Source organism: Hyaena hyaena, unplaced genomic scaffold (assembly GCF_003009895.1).
Source record: "Hyaena hyaena isolate Hyena2069 unplaced genomic scaffold, ASM300989v1 scaffold_438, whole genome shotgun sequence".
Classification (NCBI taxonomy): domain Eukaryota; kingdom Metazoa; phylum Chordata; class Mammalia; order Carnivora; family Hyaenidae; genus Hyaena; species Hyaena hyaena.
In genome coordinates, this window is record NW_024081071.1 from 505,845 (window position 1) to 523,726 (window position 17,882).

Below are 17,882 nucleotides of genomic sequence, written 5' to 3' on the forward strand. Positions count from 1 at the left end.
TGCAATTTAATTCCAAAGGTGCTAAACCATCTGTGATATACCTTTCAAAGTCCCCTAACCCCAAGCATAGTGGGAGGCAACTGAAGACTTCAGCATTGCATGTCTTATCATTTTGCAGGACACAAGCGATTTTTGGACAGGCTCAGGTGAAGTGAGAAGGCAGGGATGGTCTGGGAAGAGTTAGCGGCCTCTGTGTCTTTCTTCAGCCCTGGCAACGGACATGTTCACAGGCACCTGTACCTCCAGGATGTGGGGCTAAGAATGCACAACCAAATGCTAAGAGCGTTTGGGCCTTCTCGCTGCCCCCAGGGGCCTCATGGTGCACTGTGGGGAGACGGGATGTCACAGAGAGCTGTCAGGCCCTGGGTTAGTGCCAGGGAAGAGCACTGTGGCTGGAGGCCTTCGTGGAGGAAGGATTTGGCGGGGGGGTGGGGGGGTGGGGGGGGTGGGGGGGGAGTGGGTACAGGGGGACACCTGCTGCAGAGCCAAGGTGTGGATGGAGTGAATGGACAGGAAGGGACCGTGCTCCAACAGAGGGACAGACTGAGCAAAAGTGGAGGAGGAGGCGTGCCTGTGGTGTCCTGGGTTGTTTGGATGGGAGAGATTTCATGGATGCGAATAGTGGGAGATGGGGCTGAAGGTTCCAAAGTTAGAGGTTGACCAGTGGAAGTTTCTGAGCTTCAAGTTAGGATGTTCCCCAATAGGTGCTGGCGAATGGCAGTATTTGGAAGTAGTTACCGAATCAAGGACCGTGGTGAAAAGTATGCTGACCGCATGTGTGTTTGGATTCTCTCCTGTCAGTTATCTGCATGTGGTCTCAGGGTCCAACATCCCAAAACAGGCCACATGGAAGTCATGTGCACATGTACAGGAAACCACGCCCCAAAGCCCAGCTCCTGGTCCACTGGCCCAAAAGAACCCCTGGTGCTTGGCTTCCAAATTCACACCCATCTGGGGGAGCCTCAGGCTCCTTTCTTCCCCACCCACCCTGCACCCCTGCCGCCACGAGGTCTCTACCCCCACCAGCCGTGGAGGCGAGTCCTGTAGTCTGACCACATGGTCATTGCCACCCCAGCATCTCCACGGAGGAGTTGCCAAAGCACAGAGGCACCTCTGGAGCCCTTTGTCTCTTCTTCACAGGTGCAGGCGCCAACCTCTTTGCACAGTGAGCAGCAGGACTCCCTACTTCTTTCCACCTACTCACAGCCGCCAGGGACCCTGGGCTACCCCCCGCCGCCCCAGCCCCCGCGCCCACCCCGAAGGGTCAGCAGCCTGTCTGAGTCCTCCGGCCTCCAGCAGCCACCCCGGTAGTGCCCTGGCATGGAAGTCGGGTCACAATCAGCTTTAACCAATGGACAGACGATGGAGTGGCCCCAAGAGTGGGGAGAGGAGTTTAAATCCTTGGCTTTTATGCACAGTGCATACATTTCAGAACTCCTGGATGGTAACCTTCTCCGGAGCACAGCGGCCGGCATGTGACACATGATCAGGATACTGGCCGAGTTTCCCTTGCCTCTGTGTTTCTCGGGCACACTCTACAGCCATACTCAGATGGAAACCGAGTGCCCCACGTAAGTGTCGTTACTCAGTTTACCAAGCAGGTGGCACGGCTCACTGCGTCCTCCTGAGAGAGCGCACTGGTTGCTCTAGCTGGCTGTGGTCTGTCCACGCTTGCTAGCTGGCCTTCACTCTCTTGACCCTCTTTCCTTTGCATTCGAGAAGCACTGGGTCAGAGATCTGTTGAAGAGAGAGAATAAAGAGATTATTTTTCATTATTTTTAAATGGTTGTTTTTGTTTTAATTTGCACAGCTGCAGAGAGGAGATAACTTAGGCACTTTAGGTTTTAAAAATAATAAGGTCTCATGACTTCACATGGAGACCTCAGTAACAAAACCAGCCCACCAATCAGACGGCAGAGCTGGTCATTCTTCACCAGGCTGCACCCACACCCTCTGGCCTAAAACCTAATGGAAAGAGGTTCTTCGCCCCATGCCCATTCTGGTGATTATTGTTTCCCCTAAATATAACACTGGACTGTTCCTGTTTACTTGGTGGATTGCAACTACAAAGGCCGACTCAAAGCAAAGCACAATCATGCAGCTGATGTTCCGGAATTCTGTTAGGAACTAGGAGACTTTGGAGGAAGAGGTTTCACAAGCCAGACTGGCCTGTGGAGCCCCAGGTCCCTGAGGAGACCCCACCACGCACCGGCCCCTTGAATCAGAATGCTGCATCTTTCTACAGATCTTTCATGATAAGACCGAGGATTGGATTCTCCTTTTCCAAATGCACTTTGCTTTTTTTGTATGTTTTGTTATGTTGAGATGTTTCTAAAGAAAAGGGTTTTATGTAATTAAAAGACGAAGTGTAGTGAACTGTACAGCTGTTGTAATAATGACCTATTTCTATATAAAATAAAATTGTATGGATTATGTGTAAATTATTTTGTATCTGAGACACCAGTTCCTTTCCCAAATATAAAAGTATAAAAGTTTTCTTGTGTTTTTCTGTGAGTGGAAATTTTGTAATAAATTAACAAATTTGTACAATTTCCTCTGGAAGCAGTTTCTGTCCCTTGGTATATATGCATGCAGACATCTTCATTTTTAAATCTTTTCTTATTTCAAGATGTTTCTAAGGATAATCGAAGATACAGAAAAGGTGAAAGCAAGCAATGAATAAATCCAAGTTTTTTGAGCTGCAACATGTGCACCAGCCCATCAGGCTCCTGACCTTCATAATTAAAGGCTGTGCCGGAAAAAAGAGCAGTGGTTCACTGTAAAGATGACAGCACAACAAACAGAAACAGAAAAGGCTCCTGGAAACATCTCTGCCTTCTAGACATAGGGAATCTGTGGAGATGACTGAGACGTTCTGCATCAAAGCCGTCACAGCCCATAATTAAACTCACCTGGGCTGGAGTTCATGGGCTCCAACTGCCAACACTTAGGTATCAGTGATGCACATGGGGTTTGTGTGTCTGTGTGTGAGAAGTGTGTACACGTGTTGATGGAGGGAGCTATAACAGTAGTACCTAGGAGACTTCTGCCAACTACAGACATTCCCTCTCTCCCATGAGGCCTCATCACACTGACATAAGGGTGCCCTGGCACACTATGATTGAGAGTCACTGAGATGAGGAGCCCTTTCCATAAACAGCCCAAGAGAACTGAGTTCCTTTCCTTGTTCCATTGCTAAAGTTCTGTGCTTCCACCTGCTTCCCTGTGAAATAGGGGTAACTCCTCTGTTCTGTGGCAAGGATCACTTTTCGTTGGCACAAGAGGCTATACGAATAAAATCATCAAAAAGGAGTTTTATTGTTCACAAAATTGCTGTATTCCTGAAAAAAGGTAAGTCTAAATGTTGTGCATGCTTTAGGATCATTTACTATGCTTTAAAGGAATCAGAAGTGAACCTTCTTTCTAAAACAAAAATTCTGGGGGGTGCCTGGCTGGCTCAGTCAGTGGAACATGTGACTCTTGATCTAAGGGTCATAAATTCAAGCTCCATGTTAGGCGTGGAGCCTACTTAAATTAAAATTAAAAATAAATAAAAGAAATGTAGAGGCTGCTTTTAAGGCAAATGGACTCAAGAATGGAATATAGAAAGGGTGGACAGTGGCCCTGTGGCTGAGTACAAGCACACCCATCAGGTGACCCACCTCGAAATATCCACAGGCCCTAACTAACCAAAGGGCTACATACAGCCAGGCGCAGTTACCAAAAAAGGGGACATTCCATAACTCACCATACCTCCTCACCTCCCCTTTTTAAAAACAGCCCCCACTGTCTTGTTGCTAACAGCCTCTCTTTTGCGCTCTGGCCTGCCGCTCTTTGTGGTGTATTCAATAAACGTCTATCACCTTTCTGCCTTGGGTGAATTCTTTCACCACCCACACTGCTGACCCCCATGATCCAATCAGGAGAGACACCACAATTTTATTCTTTATTTTTTTTATGATTTTTTTTGTACAAATAGTTTATTGTCAAGTTGGTTTTCATATAACACCCAGTGCTCATCCCCACAAGTGCCCTCCTCCATGCACATCTCCCCCTCCTCTCTCCACACCCATCAGTCCTCAGTTTGTTCTCATCATTCAAGAGTCTCTCATGGTTTGCCTCTCTCCCTTTCCCCCACCATTTCCCCCCTTCTTCTCCCCCATGGTCCCCGTTAAGTTCCTCCTAATCCTCCTATATGTGCAATCATATGGTATTTGTCCTTCTCTGCCTGACTTATTTCGCTCAGCATAACACCCTCAAGGTCCATCCATGTGGCTACACACGGCCAGATTTCATTCTTTCTCATTGCCATGTAGTATTCCATCGTATAGATAAACCACATATTCTTGATCCATTCGTCTGTTGACGGACACTTAGGCTCTTTCCATGTTTTGGCTATTGTCAAGAGTGCTGCTATGAACATTGGGGTCCATGTGCCCTTATGCATCAGCATTCCTATATCCCTGGGGTAAATTCCTAGCAGTGCTATTGCTGGGTCATAGGGGAGTTCTATTGTTAACTTTTTGAGGAACCTCCACACTTTTCCAGAGGGGCTGCACCAGTTTACATTCCCACCAACAGTGTAGGAGGGTGCCCGTTTCTCTACATCCTCGTCAGCATCTAGAGTTCTCTGATTTGCTCATTTTAGCCACTCTGACTGGCGTGAGGTGGTATCTAAGTGTGGTTTTGATTTGTATTTCCCCGATGAGAAGGGATGCTGAGCATCATTTCATGTCTGTTGGCCATCTGGATGTCCTCTTTGGAGAAGTATCTGTTCATATCTTCTGCCCATTTCTTTACTGGGTTGTTTGTTTTTCGGGTGTGGAGTTTGGTGAGTTCCTTATAGATTTTGGATATTAACCCTTTGTCTGATATGTCATTTGCAACTATCTTTTTCCATTCCGTTGGTTGTCTATTAGTTTTATGGATAGTTTCCTTTGCTGTGCAGAAGCTTTTAATCTTGATGAGGTCCAAACAGTTTATTTTTGCTCTTGATTCTTTTGCTTTTGGGGATGTAGCAAGTAAGAAATCGCTGCGGTGGAGGTCAAGGGTTTTGATGGTTTCCTGTCTCACGTTCAGGTCCTTTATCCATTTTGAGTTTATTTTTGTGTATGGTGTGAGAAAATGATCTAGTTTCATTCTTCTGCATGTTGCTGTCCAGTTCTCCCAGCACCATCTGTTAAAGAGGCTTTTTTCCATTGGATACTCTTTCCTGCTTTGTCAAAGATTAGTTGGCTGGATACCTTTGGGTCCAGCTCTGAGTTCTCAATTCTATTCCATTGGTCTATGTGTCTGTTTTTGTGCCAATACCGTACTGTCTTGATGATGATAGCTTTGTAGTAGAGGCTAAAGTCTGGGATGGTGAAACCTCCCGTTTTGGTTTTATTCTTCAGTATTACTTTGGCTATTTGGGGTCTTTTGTGGTTCCATACAAAATTTAGGATAGTTTGTTCTAGTTTTGAGAAGTATGCTGGTGCAATTTTGATTGGAATTGCATTGAATGTGTAGATTGCTTTGGGTAGTAATGACATTTTAACTATATTTGTTCTTCTGATCCATGAACATGGAATATTTTTCCATTTCTTTGTGTCTTCTTCAATTTCCTTCATGAGTTTTCTATAGTTTTCATCATACAGATCTCTTGTATCCTTGGTCAGGTTTATTCCTAGATATTTTATGGTTTTTTGTGCAATTGTGAATGGGATCAGTTTCTTGATTTCTCTTTCTGTTGCTTCATTATTGGTGTATAAAAATGCAACCGATTTCTGTACGTTGATTTTGTACCCTGCAACTTGACTGAATTCTTGGATCAGTTCTAGTAGGCTTCTGGTGGAGTCTGTTAGGTGTTCCATGTAGAGTATCATGTTGTCTGAAAAAAGTGAAAGTTTGACTTCTTCTTTGCCAATTCTGATGCCTTTTATTTCCTTTTGTTGTCTGATGGCTGATGCTAGGACTTCCAGCACTATGTTAAACAACAGGAGAGACACCACAATTTAGACACCACAAAAAAGTCTGTGCTAAACTAGATGAACTATTTTGTAACTGAGCTGTTTTGTAAATTTGAAGGTTTATAAATCTGATTTTTCTGTATTTGTATTTTAATTGGCCATCGGAATCCTAAGTAAAGCAAGTTTTTTAATGGAAACAGCACATTTATTGTACTGGGATTTTCAGGCTGGAAGTCATTGAAAGAGGGCGGAGTATAAACCATGCTACTAATTTAATTTAGCATTGCTTAAAGCTCATACACGTTCAGAATCTGGATAAACTCAGAAAACTCTTATTGTGCAACGTTTCTTTAAACCCACGTAACATCAAAAAAACACAAAAAACAAACGCACATAACATCAGTGGAAGTTTAATCCCTAAGATTTTGATTCATTTAATTCTGCTCATTAAAATGTTTTGCAACCCTGTCTCGTTTCCAGAAAAAATCATGACTTTTCTCTTTGGAAAACTGTAGTCTTGGCTCATAAGAAGTGGACGAAATGTGAACTTGAATACGCAAGTGTTAGAATGCTGCCACTGGACATATCTTCCTTTGGCGCCTTCATTCTGCACCACCAAACCCCTTTCATCTTAAAAACCTTCCAGTGGCTTTTCTTAGGAAGTCCCATTGGACCTTCCAGCTTAGCCCAGCACAAATCTACCCCAAAAGACCCTCTAGCACTTGAGGGTTTGTCGCCCTCTTGAAACTGGGGTCTTCTTCCTTGCTCCCCCAACAGGAAATCATTCAGATCCTGTTCATTTTAAGGATTCCCTGGTAATTACTAAAAGTAAAAAACATGGGAGAGCAGCCCAGGTAACAAATACTGGAGACTTACAAAGGACACAAAGTTCATCCTAAAGTTTTGGTCTCTGGGAGGCCAGCAGTGACTGGCCTGACCCCTGAGGCTTGGGAAGGAAGAGGCTGAAAGAGCTTGCTGGGCTAAACTGAAACAGGAGAGCCCCAGCCAGGCTAATGATGATCAGTCCTTTAAACTAAATGGTTTTTATATGTCTGTTCAACCTTGACTTAAAGCAGCACAGTTGACATCTGAGAGGACTGTTTTGTAGATTTTCAACTGGTGGGGTCTATTTGCTTGAAAGTTTCACCACTTTAGAGATCCAAAAAGATCCTACAATGTTTCAGAGAAAATAAAACCTCACCAAGGAGGATACATGGCTTCTCAACAACCACACTAAAAGAAGACAATGGAGAATGCCTTCAAAACAGTGGGGAGAAATTATTTTCAACCTGAAATTCCATACAAGTCAAAACATTAATAAACTTGAGGGTTGATAAAAACTTTCAGGTATGTGAGGGCTCAACAACTTTAGCTCCCATCCTCCCTGTCTTACGAAGCCATTAAATGGTGTGCTCCTGTGAAGGGAGTTCATTACGAATAAGCATGGACCCACGGATCAAACTGTCTTAGAATTCCCAAACTGGTTGATACCCAGTTTCTAGGTCTCTGGGAAGCTCTAGAATCATGCCTCTGGGCACCTCCTCAGAGCTCCCTATTGTTTCTCGCATCATATCTAAACCATTTGTTCAACTGGACTGCCTACTACTTCCCCAGGTCCCCTGAGAGTATGGCTTCTCTCCCAGCCTTTGTGCCCTAAGGGACAGCACTGGTGGAAAGCAACAGACTCCTTACTCTGTCTTCATCTGGCTCCTCCCCACTCCCCACTGCTCCAATAGTGAAACTTGCTAAAATCACTGATACTCTCCCGTTTGGAGAATCTAGTGGGCCCATCTGTTTTTGCCTTCTTTGAGCCCTGTAGCATTTAGAACTTGTTGACCACTCTGGCTTCCTTTTGACTTAGAACATGTTCAACTAAGTCTTTTCCAACTGCTCCAATGACACGTTGCTAATTTCTTCAGCCCCCATCTCTTAAATGTAGTGAGTCTACACTGGTCTTCTCTTTCCAACTCCTCTTGATTTTACCTACTTGTATCTGTAAAATCGGTCTGCTTCTTTCCAAACCCGATGCAACTGCCTTAGTTCAGAGATCCTTACTCGTCTCTGTCGTGTAAATAGCTTCTTCCTACTAGTTTCCTTGCTACGATCTGGCCCCCCTGCTCCTAATCTATTCTTGACAATGTAACTGAATTAATTCTAAAACAAATCCGATCGTGGCACTAAAACTTCAATGATGCATTACTCAAACTCTTGAGTAAGGCCCCACACTACCTCACCTCTCCGCCTAGAGTCCAGGAAGCCCTAGACTTCAGACGGTTCACCTGCCGCGCTCCACCACGTCTCCACCGGGCTACCTCCTGCCCATCCTTTCAGCGCAGCACAAGCCTCCCTGCTTTCTGCACCCCCGGCCCACCCATGCATCGGGCCGGACACGACCCTCGGGTGGCTCCACCGTCCAGGACAGTAAGCACTCCCATTCAGGAGTGTCCCGGCTCGAAGAGGACCCCGCCAGGGCCGCAGCTGTCTCCGACTTCTACGGCACCGCCAGCCAGGCACGGCGCCGCTCCCAGGTGCAGCAAAGGTCGGCCGAAACAAGGGGACAATGGGAAAAACAACGTAGCGCCTTCTTTTCCCGCCCCAGGTCCCGTTCAGCTGTGGGCCTGGGTTTTATTTCCTCTGAAGACTTAGAGGCAGAGCAAAGAGACCCCGCCGCGCCTCCAGGGCGCCGGAGAAAACTAGGCTGCTAGAAGGCGGAGGCCAAGCGCGCGCGGCAGGAACGCGAAGCCACGACCCCCTCCCCGGCTCCGCCCCCGAAGCGTGCTCGCTTTTCCCCGCCCGGGCACCGCCTACTACGCAGCCTCGCCTCCCTCTTCCACCCACCTCCGGGCGACCCGGAAGTTGTACGCGAGACGCCGCTTTCCCTCTCCCACAATACCTCGCGCTCTTCCTTTCCAACCCGGGCCCGGCAGAGTGAGTATGGCTGTTGGGTCCCGGCTTCGATAATCTGCTTTCATCCTCGCTCGGGGTTGTGCTGACCGGGACGGCGAGATTTCTCCTAAGCCGGCCCAGGAATCCGCGTTTCGCGGGGGCGGGAATCCGCGCTGTTTAGGGGACCTGGGAAGGAATGTGGCCAGGCTTACGGGAGCCGAGCTTCAGGGGTTTCTGGGGCGGGACCATCTGAGGGGCATGGTGCTTTGGCCGCGGAGTAACCGACTTGGCTTTGCCCATGCCTGGGACTTCGGGGCCCTAGCAGAACCCGCCGTACCCGGAAGCGTCCCGAGGGTGGCTTTGTGAGGCCGGGCTCGGGAGGGAGGACTTGGCTTGCGCTGGCCCCGCTCTGCTCTGAACTTCCTTGTCGCCTGGGTTTAGATGGCTCCCGCGAAGAAGGGTGGCGAGAAGAAGAAGGGCCGTTCTGCCATCAACGAGGTAGTGACCCGAGAATACACCATCAACATTCACAAGCGCATCCATGGAGTGTGAGTATCTCTGCAGTCGGTCCGGTGCCTTGCTGGTTGGGAATTTCCGAACTCACGCGTCTGGCTGTCACTCTGAAGTCTGTCTAGTTGTTTAAAAGCTAAAAATCCGGGTCTCTATTCCATATCTCCTATTTAAGGCTTATAGTGTTTAAAGCGTAGTCCTCGGAGGTTCGGGGCTGGAAACACAAACTGAAGAGTAGTTTCTGGGATAGACAGTTGGGGGGAACTTGGTGGTGATAAAATCATTTCACAGGGTGCTTTGTAACTGAATAAACCTGGGCAGGGTAACGGGTGTATAGGAAGAAATGCAGACTGTTTTAAATCTCTCGACTCCGGTAAAACTAACCAATTACCTGAAAAAGCTGTATTTACTCCAGCATGTGGACGTTTGAAGGGGATTCTTTTAGTTCCTGCCTCACACAAATATTTATTAACTAATGCTGGTTGAGTTTTGATACCAGAAGTGAGACTGTTAGACAAGAAAAGACTATGTCAGTGGAGTATTAGGGCAATATTTGTGCAAAGGACACATGGCTGTTGTGGATTTGTGATGGACAAGAATACTGGGAATTATTTTGAATGTTCTAGTTCTTAGGGTTTTTTTTTTTGTTTTGTTTTGTTTGCTTTTATGGTTTTTAGTTCTTAAGTTTACTGCTGAAAATGGAGACCCAAACCCTTCTTATTCGTTAATTTTAAAACATCCACCAGCAAGCACATTTCCCCCCACTAGTGCGTATCAGATTTTCTATTTGGCTTAATCATAGCCTTGTAAAGAGAGACAAAGTAACCTTAAATTGAAGGAAAAAAATTATTTTGCTTCAGTATCCATAGCCCCAGTTTGCAAAAATGTTTCAAGTAGTTCTGTCAAGGTTCTAAACAGATATGATCCTTGAGCCTCAACTTGGACTTAGAGTAAATAATTTTTCCTTAATTCCAAAGTTCACAAAGTGTTTCTATCGCAAAAGACCCCAAAAACAAATATGGAAAGGAGAAGGTGATTGATCCTAGGTCCTTGGGCATTGAGATGATATTTTCACACTGATCTTTAAACACTAGGGCACATCTGGGTGGTTTGGTCAGTTAAACGTCCACCTTTGGCTCTGGTCATGATCTTGCAGTTTGTGAGTTCGAGCCGTGCGACAGGCTCCATGCTGACAGCTCAGAGCTTAGAGCCTGGTTAGAGGATTCTGTGTCTCCCTCTCTCTGCCCCTCCCTTGCTTGTGCTCTATCTCTCAAAGATAAACAACAAAATAGAAATAACATTGGTATAAGCTGGAAAGTTGCTTGACTTTTAAGTATTATCTGCTTTCTATTCGGTAGAGTCTGTTGGCAGTATTTCTCAGTAAAAATAAAACCACGTTCTAATGTATGTGGAGCCTGTTAATACCTAAACATTAATTTTATTTGGCATGTTACTATAGCATTCTAGCCAAACACCTACTCAGGTTAAAAATAGTGTCAGCATTGAGACCAAATTTTAATTGGGCCGCCCATAAACTTTTACATTGGAGCCCTTTATTTTGCCTCCTGGAATATCCTGATATCATTCTGAAGTTTCAGTATTAAGCTCCTCAGAGCAATAGAGCAAGGTGGTAGCTAAATTCTTAGGCCGAGTTACAGTCTGTGCCTTTTGGAAGAACCAACACCTTGTTAATTGGTTAAGGCAAAGACCCGCACAAGGTATGGTCCCCTTAACATCCGTTCTCGAAAATGATAAGAGTATAACTGACAACCAAGAAACCAAAAACCTGGAGCCAGATTGGCTGAAAGTTGTGGACCAGGGCATGAGAAAAGATGGCTGTAGGTAAACTCACATTATTGGTGAAGAGCTTTGGGAAAGGCCTAGGTGTATGCAGAAACAAGACTGGTACATGTCTGTGTTCTAATACCGACTTCAAACTATCCGTAAATAGAAGTGAGGTCCCAAACAGTAGACGTTCTGTCCCCAAAGCCTCTTCATCTAGAGACTTCAATAGTAATTGGCCCAGAGAAAAGGAGTGAGTCCTCATCAAATTGATAGCCCTGCTTCCCATGTCCTAATTTTGTAGATCTGTAGATAGCTATTCAGTGAGAAGCGGAGTACTCTGGAGTGTACTTACAAAATTCTCCTTGACCATTTTTCCAGTCGTCTTCCTGCACACAGGAACATCAGCACCAGAATCTTAACAACTCAGGACTACCCAATGCCAGAGTCATACTAAGTCATTATAAAAGGTTTCTTTGGGAAATTGACTGAGTATGGTTCTTAGAAGATAAAGGGGCCAAATTCACCTAATACAGTGACCAACGTTCGTGTTTCTCTCTCCCCTTTTAAACTCATCTTTAATCTTAGATATTTTAAACACATAACCTACTAATAGTAAACACATTCATGCAAGGAATACCCAATCACTATTCTTTGGTTGGATACATCATGAAATAGTGGACTTAGTAAGGTGATGAGATAACAGTTGGGGTGGGGTACTTGTTCAGTCATCTTTGAAACACTTAGAAATCTTGATGGGTTTTTTTTCTCTTCTGCAAGGTCTTTTTCAGAAAATGCAAGCAGTGCAAAAGTAAATGACCAAAAAAACTACATTTGGTCATTGTAGGTGTCCTTGTAGGTTACCAGCACTTCTGTTGCAGGAAGATGTCCTCTCAGTTCACAAGGAGCATCCAGTTCAGAACCAAAGTGACTCTCAGTGCTGGCGTTCGATTCCCGGCAGATTAACCTCCGAATCATCTGACAGGGAGATCCTGATAACGCCGGGAATACAATACTGGGGCACACAAGTCAATAGTGGCCAGAGAAGGAATTTGAGGAGCCTTACTAGGCTGGAATTCTGAACCATTCCTTCCAAGGCTCTTAGTTGAGGGAGATGATTATAGTTTAGTTCAGGCCAGCAGACCTCTGACTTTGAGTATTCCTTTATAGTTTGCCTGAAGTAGGCTCTTTAACTAGTGATTGATGTGGTCACATTAATACTATAAATGCCTGATGGAGAATGTTTGTTTGGTTTAACAAGTGGAATATAGCACTTGGTTTTTTCATCTACTGTAACTCTGGATGCCTGGGATACTCCCCATTCTGATTGATTAATTCTGCTTAATAACAGGAGCCATCACAGATTTGTGCACAAGTGGGGTTATTGCCACACACCTGGATTTCTCCTGTGATCCACAGTGCCATTGGGGCAGTCTCTGAGGCTTGTTGAAGGCACTGGTTTTTTTGTTAGTTTTTTGTTTTTAAACATTCATTCATTTTTCAGAGAGAGACAGAGTGTGGGTTGGGAAGGAGCAGAGAGCAAGGCAGACGTAGAATCCTAAGCAGGCTCCAGAATCTGGGCTGTCAGCCCGACGTGGGACTCGCATCCACAAACCGTGAGTTCATGACCTGAGCTGAAGTCGAATGCTTAACTGAGCTACGCAGGTGCCCCTGAGAGTTTTTAATAACAGATGTTACACAGCAGAATAGTCTATTGAGGCACCAATCTGTGGAGCAAAATTTCTTACACCGTAATGGGCATTCTCTTTATCTCAAAAAAAAAAAAAAAAAACATTAATTTTGTGAGGGATTGAATGAAATGTGGGTCAGTACCCACACTGGGCTTCCTACTTCACCATTGCATTCCCAGCCAAGTGTTGATTGTGTGTGAGCCCAGGAACATCATGTGCAGTGACTTCTAGGTCAAGAATCCAGTCTTTTTTTTTTTTTAATGTTTCTTTTTGAGAGTGGGGGAGGGGCAGAGAGAGGAGACAGAATCAGAAGCAGGCTCCAGGCTCTGAGCTGTTGGCACAGAACCTGATGCGGGGCTCGAACTCACAAACCTTGAGATGACCTGAGCTAAAGTCGGACTCTTAACCTACAGAGCCACCCAGGTGCTCCGAAATCCAGTGCCTTTTTGCATTGATATTGCTTGGGGGTAACCACATTTCCTTCTCTCCACCCCTTTATTTGGGACATTCATACATTCGTTTGGGAGCACATCAAGCACTTAATTGTATTAGACACAGACCTGGACTCTGCAGATTCATTAGGAAATCAGAAACCCTGTCCTTCAAATTTATTTAGTAAGGGATTAAGATTCAAAGTGGTAAAAAGTACCAAGTGAAAAGCCACTCACCTGTGAAAGTGCATGCTGTATTAAAGGCCATACGGATGACGGAACATTTGAAAGTTGTAGGTGTGAAACAAGTTTTTCAGGCAATTTGTGCTTTGTTCTAAAACCCCCAACTGAAGATCTGAATCCCTTAGTCATTTCTCAGTCCCAACTTGATAGGTAACAAGTGATAGTTCACTGTTCACTCTTCTGTGGGAATGCTTTCTTTCTTTTTTTTTTTTAACTTCCGAACATTCTGCAGGCTTGTCCTTTTCTCCTTGCTCCTCTAGCTGCTAACCTTGTGGTTCCTCCTCACATCCTCTTAATCCTCCTTCCATCATCCTCTCAATGCTGAGGAGCCCCAAGACTGCCTTCTCTCTATGCTGGGTAATAACGACTGGCTGCAGGGCCTCCTATCCAACTACTGTTGGTTCGAGTATTTACTCATGCATCTCAAACTGCACAGGGTCCCAAACCAAACTCCTAGCATTCATCTGCACCCCTGACTTTCCCGTTCCTCTTGTGGCTTTCCCCTTTTTAAGTCATTGTCAGGCGAGCATGTCCTGTTGCCTCTGCATGCCACATTTGGACCAGTGGCCTGGTCCCATCACCGTTTTCTCTCACTTGAATAGTTACAGTTAGCAGCTTCCTGCTCCTGGGTCCCTCCTTCATTCCCAAACTCCTGGCCCATTCTCAGACCCTCTGTGGGCTTCCTGACTTACTCAGGCCAGAGGCCCAACAACTTTGATTGCACATGAGCTGGCAACTTATTTTCTTAATCATACCAGACATTCAGGGTAGCTGTTTTGTTCTTGTTTTGTTTTTACTTTTTTTCCTTCTGCCTGAATGCTTTTCTGAGATTCCTAAATGGCTGTTCTCGTGATCTGCAGATCTTGACTCTAGTACGTTCTTGGCCATCTTATTTAAACCTGCATTCCCTTTCTCTAATGTTCCCTCTTTTTTCCCGGTTTTATTTTTTCTCTGTAGTACTTGATACCGTCTCTTTTACTCCATATATTGCCTACATAAGCTACCTGGTTAGTGAGATTTTGTCTGTTTTACTTACTGCTGTTATTTCAGGCACCTTTTATTTCTAGATGGTCATATGTTTAAGTGAATGAACTGAACTTGCCTGATGGGTTCTAGAAACAGCAAGGAGGCTAAGTGAGGTGGAGTAAAGGGAGTAGGGAAGGTGGTAAGAGGTGAGGCACAGGGGACATCTTTTGTAAGCATGGGAAATCACTGAAGGTTTTAGACCAGAATTAAGTCACTCTACCATGCTCTGTGTGTTACCTGTATTGGGTTTCATAAAATTCGCTTCGTCTTAACAAGTTAAGCACCTGTTACGTCCCAGGGCCTGCATTGGGTTACAGGGGTGAATGGTTGACATGACCCCTTCTCTGATCTTCAGTCTTAGGAGCACTTTTCTAGACTTTGCTCCCATTTGAAATGGCCTTCGCCTGTCCAAATGCTTGACCACTTCAGTTTGTAGTAAAGTTTTGCTTTTTCACATTTTTTTACTTAATTCAAAGTATAAAATTCAAATGAATTTGTATACCCTCATTTAAACAACAGGTTAATAGTATCTAACTCAGAGTTGAAACAGACATGAGTTAATGACCATGCCTGACCTATGCTAAGAGCTCCAAAGAATGAACTGTTGTCTTCATATCTCTTGAGACGAAATGTGTAGTTTCCAAAAACATGCCATGTCTTAGGGTATGACAAATAATGTGTACTTTGAGCTGAGAACACTTTTAGTTTTATAATGTAAATATTTTATGTTCAAGCATATCCTATTCTTTGGTTTCGCTAGGCAGATGGTGTTAGAGCATAGGGTGTTTTATCAGGAAAGAATTGTGTTAGCATATCTTAGGATCATATGCAGAGCTCTTATCCCACATCATTGAAAGTAGGTTGTGCATTTTCTGTTTACCAAATATAACACAAATTGCTGGGCATTACACACTGGTGGAAAAAAGGATTATTATTATCTTAAGGCTTTGGTTTGGATTTGTTTCATGAAAATAGGACATCATATGTTATATATTTCATTTAATTTTGTACTTAATTTATTTTCTTTGACTCTCAGGGGATTCAAGAAGCGTGCCCCTCGGGCACTCAAAGAGATCCGGAAGTTTGCTATGAAGGAGATGGGAACCCCAGATGTGCGCATTGACACCAGGCTTAATAAAGCTGTCTGGGCCAAAGGAATAAGGTGCTGAAGTTATCTGTGTTATAAGATGAACTTTTATTTTATTTATTTATTTTTTTAATGTTTTATTTATTTCTAGGAGAGAGAGAGAGAGAGACAGCTTAAGCAGGGGAGGGTCAGAGAGAGAGGGAGTCACAGACTGAAATAGGCTCCAGGCTCTGAGCTGGCAGTCAGCACAGAGCCCGACGCGGGGCTCGAACCCACGAACCGCGAGATCATGACCTAAGCGAAAGTCGGACGCTTAACCGACTAAGCCACCCAGGCGCCCCTAAGATGAACTTTTAAAATTACGCTAGCTTAACCAACTCTGCACAGTCTATGTAAGTTCAGTGGTCATTCGCTAATGCACGTGGAAATATTTCCTTAAAATGTGATGATGAATCAAAGGGTAGGGTAGCCTCTGCGGGGAAGCCCCTTGATGTGTTATTGGAACTGAGACTTCGGTGATAAAGAGCCAGCAGTGTTAGGGTCGGTAAGAGCATTGCACAAAGAATACACTTGGCGTGAGCTGGAACAAGCTGATGAAGATGGAGTACAGTAAGTGACTTGAATAGTGAATGAAGATGGAGAGTTAGGAAGGGAACAGACTATATGGCATCTTGTTTTCATGGCAGAGTTTGGATCTTGTCTCTAGACATAATGGGAAACATTTGGCACAGTGGTTTTCACCAGTAGGCAGTTCTGGTGTCACTACTAGAGGTTGCCACAGGTCAAGGGCTCTGCTGTATACCCCACGTTGCACAAAGCAGCACCCCCACAACTATCCAGCCCAGTTGTCAATAGTGCCAAGCCCTCCTTATAAGCAGGAGAGTGGTTTTTGCTGTGGAGGATGATGTAATGTGCTGGAGTGGACCTAAGTGATAATATTAAGACTGCATCGGGGGGAGGGGGCTTTCTGCCTCTGGAGTTAGAGGGATGACAGAGGGATCTGAGATTCATTCAGCCCTACAGTTGCTGTCGTTGAGCATTCTAGTAGAGAATATCTGTTTAATAAAGGGGTGGCCAAAGAGGTTCCTTGAGATGATTGGGGCAGGGGTGTCAAAAGCCAAGAGGAGTCCTGAGTCTTGGAATGCTTCGTGTCCTCAGACCAATAAAAGGAGGTAGTCTGTTGTAATGCTGCTAAGGTTGGATGTGAAGAGACAGTTGTGTGCATAAGGTAGAGAAACTGAACGGTCACTAGTTTTTGTGTTGAATGTATCCTGCAGTGTTTGGTGTTTCTCCAAATTTATACTGAACATAGACAAATCGTGTATGTAAGATTTGGGTGTTAGTGGTAAGAGGGAAAAGAACTAGCATGTTTGGATCCTTGTTTCAGCATAGGTTGAGTATCTGTGGTCGCTGCATCCTGAGACAGCATTTAATGTCCACATGTGGGTGTTTCTTTTCCAGGGAACTGCTGTCTACCTGTAGTATCTGATCAGATTCAAATAAAGGACAGAGCACAGATGTGGGGAGAGGAGGTGTCAACACCATTAGCAGTTATTTTCTTGATAGGAGGCATTGACTTTTAGCACGGTTATATCTTTATTAGGAATGTTCCATACCGTATCCGTGTGCGGTTGTCCAGAAAACGTAACGAGGATGAAGATTCACCAAACAAGCTCTATACGTTGGTTACCTACGTACCTGTCACCACTTTCAAAAGTAAGTTGAAATCCCACAAAGCTGCTAGAACTAGAAAAGCAGCCTTAGCCCTTTTAGAACCTGAATTCATGTCCCGACTGATTTGTGCCACCTGTTTCTTATAGGCATAATCACTGTAAACCTTTGTCATGGTGTGGGAAATTGCAGGAAGATACAAAACAGATGCATATTTGAGTTGTAAAAGTGTCATATAATACTAGCCTACGCCCTTCAAAAGCGGGTTTTTGGAACCTTAAAGTTCCAGGTATGGGGATGGAAATTGGCTGACTCCCACTTCTTTTGCAGATCTACAGACCGTTAATGTGGATGAGAACTAATTGCTGATTGTCAAATAAAGGTATTTCTGCCTTTCTGTTTTCGTTTTCCTTTTCTAGTTGCAGTGTACAGTTGACTCTTGAACAGTGTGGAGTTAGGGGTGCCAATTCCCACAGCCGAGTACCCAAAACTTAATAGACTTACCAAAAAAGTAAGCTAGAAGGAAAAATGTCTTTAAAAATTTGGTTTTACATTTATTTATTTGTTTCTGAGAGACCAAGCACAAGTGAGGGAGGGGCAAAGAGAA

At 44.6% G+C, this 17,882-nt stretch overlaps 2 protein-coding genes across 10 annotated transcripts in view; both read left to right on the forward strand.

Moving 5' to 3' along the window:
• The window catches only part of NPAS2 (neuronal PAS domain protein 2), a 161,474-nt gene extending 158,924 nt beyond the window's left edge, over positions 1 to 2,550 (forward strand). For 7 of the 9 annotated variants that reach the window (XM_039253109.1, XM_039253110.1, XM_039253111.1 and 4 more), the window contains one exon: positions 1,141 to 2,550. In XM_039253109.1, the coding sequence (XP_039109040.1) occupies positions 1,141 to 1,311 (171 nt within the window). In that variant the 3' untranslated portion in view covers positions 1,312 to 2,550. The remainder of the gene's footprint in view (positions 1 to 1,140) is intronic. The other 2 variants (XM_039253116.1, XM_039253117.1) reach the window with 1 other exon arrangement.
• A 6,227-nt stretch (positions 2,551 to 8,777) lies between these two features.
• On the forward strand, positions 8,778 to 17,657 carry RPL31 (ribosomal protein L31). Its single transcript, XM_039253125.1, has 5 exons — positions 8,778 to 8,876; positions 9,276 to 9,382; positions 15,554 to 15,679; positions 17,208 to 17,320; positions 17,606 to 17,657. Exons 2-5 carry the CDS (start codon positions 9,276 to 9,278, stop codon positions 17,635 to 17,637), a joined length of 378 nt encoding a protein of 125 aa, XP_039109056.1. The 5' UTR covers positions 8,778 to 8,876; the 3' UTR covers positions 17,638 to 17,657.
• Positions 17,658 to 17,882: the final 225 nt, after the last annotated feature.

What these genes read in the sequence shown, in the direction of transcription:
- RPL31 (XM_039253125.1), top strand. Translation starts at nt 9,276, where the DNA reads ATGGCTCCCGCGAAGAAGGGTGGCGAGAAGAAGAAGGGCCGTTCTGCC. An exon ending in CACAAGCGCATCCATGGAGT is followed by an intron (nt 9,383 to 15,553) that starts GTGAGTATCTCT and finishes TTTGACTCTCAG; the next exon opens with GGGATTCAAGAAGCGTGCCC. An exon ending in GTCTGGGCCAAAGGAATAAG is followed by an intron (nt 15,680 to 17,207) that starts GTGCTGAAGTTA and finishes TATCTTTATTAG; the next exon opens with GAATGTTCCATACCGTATCC.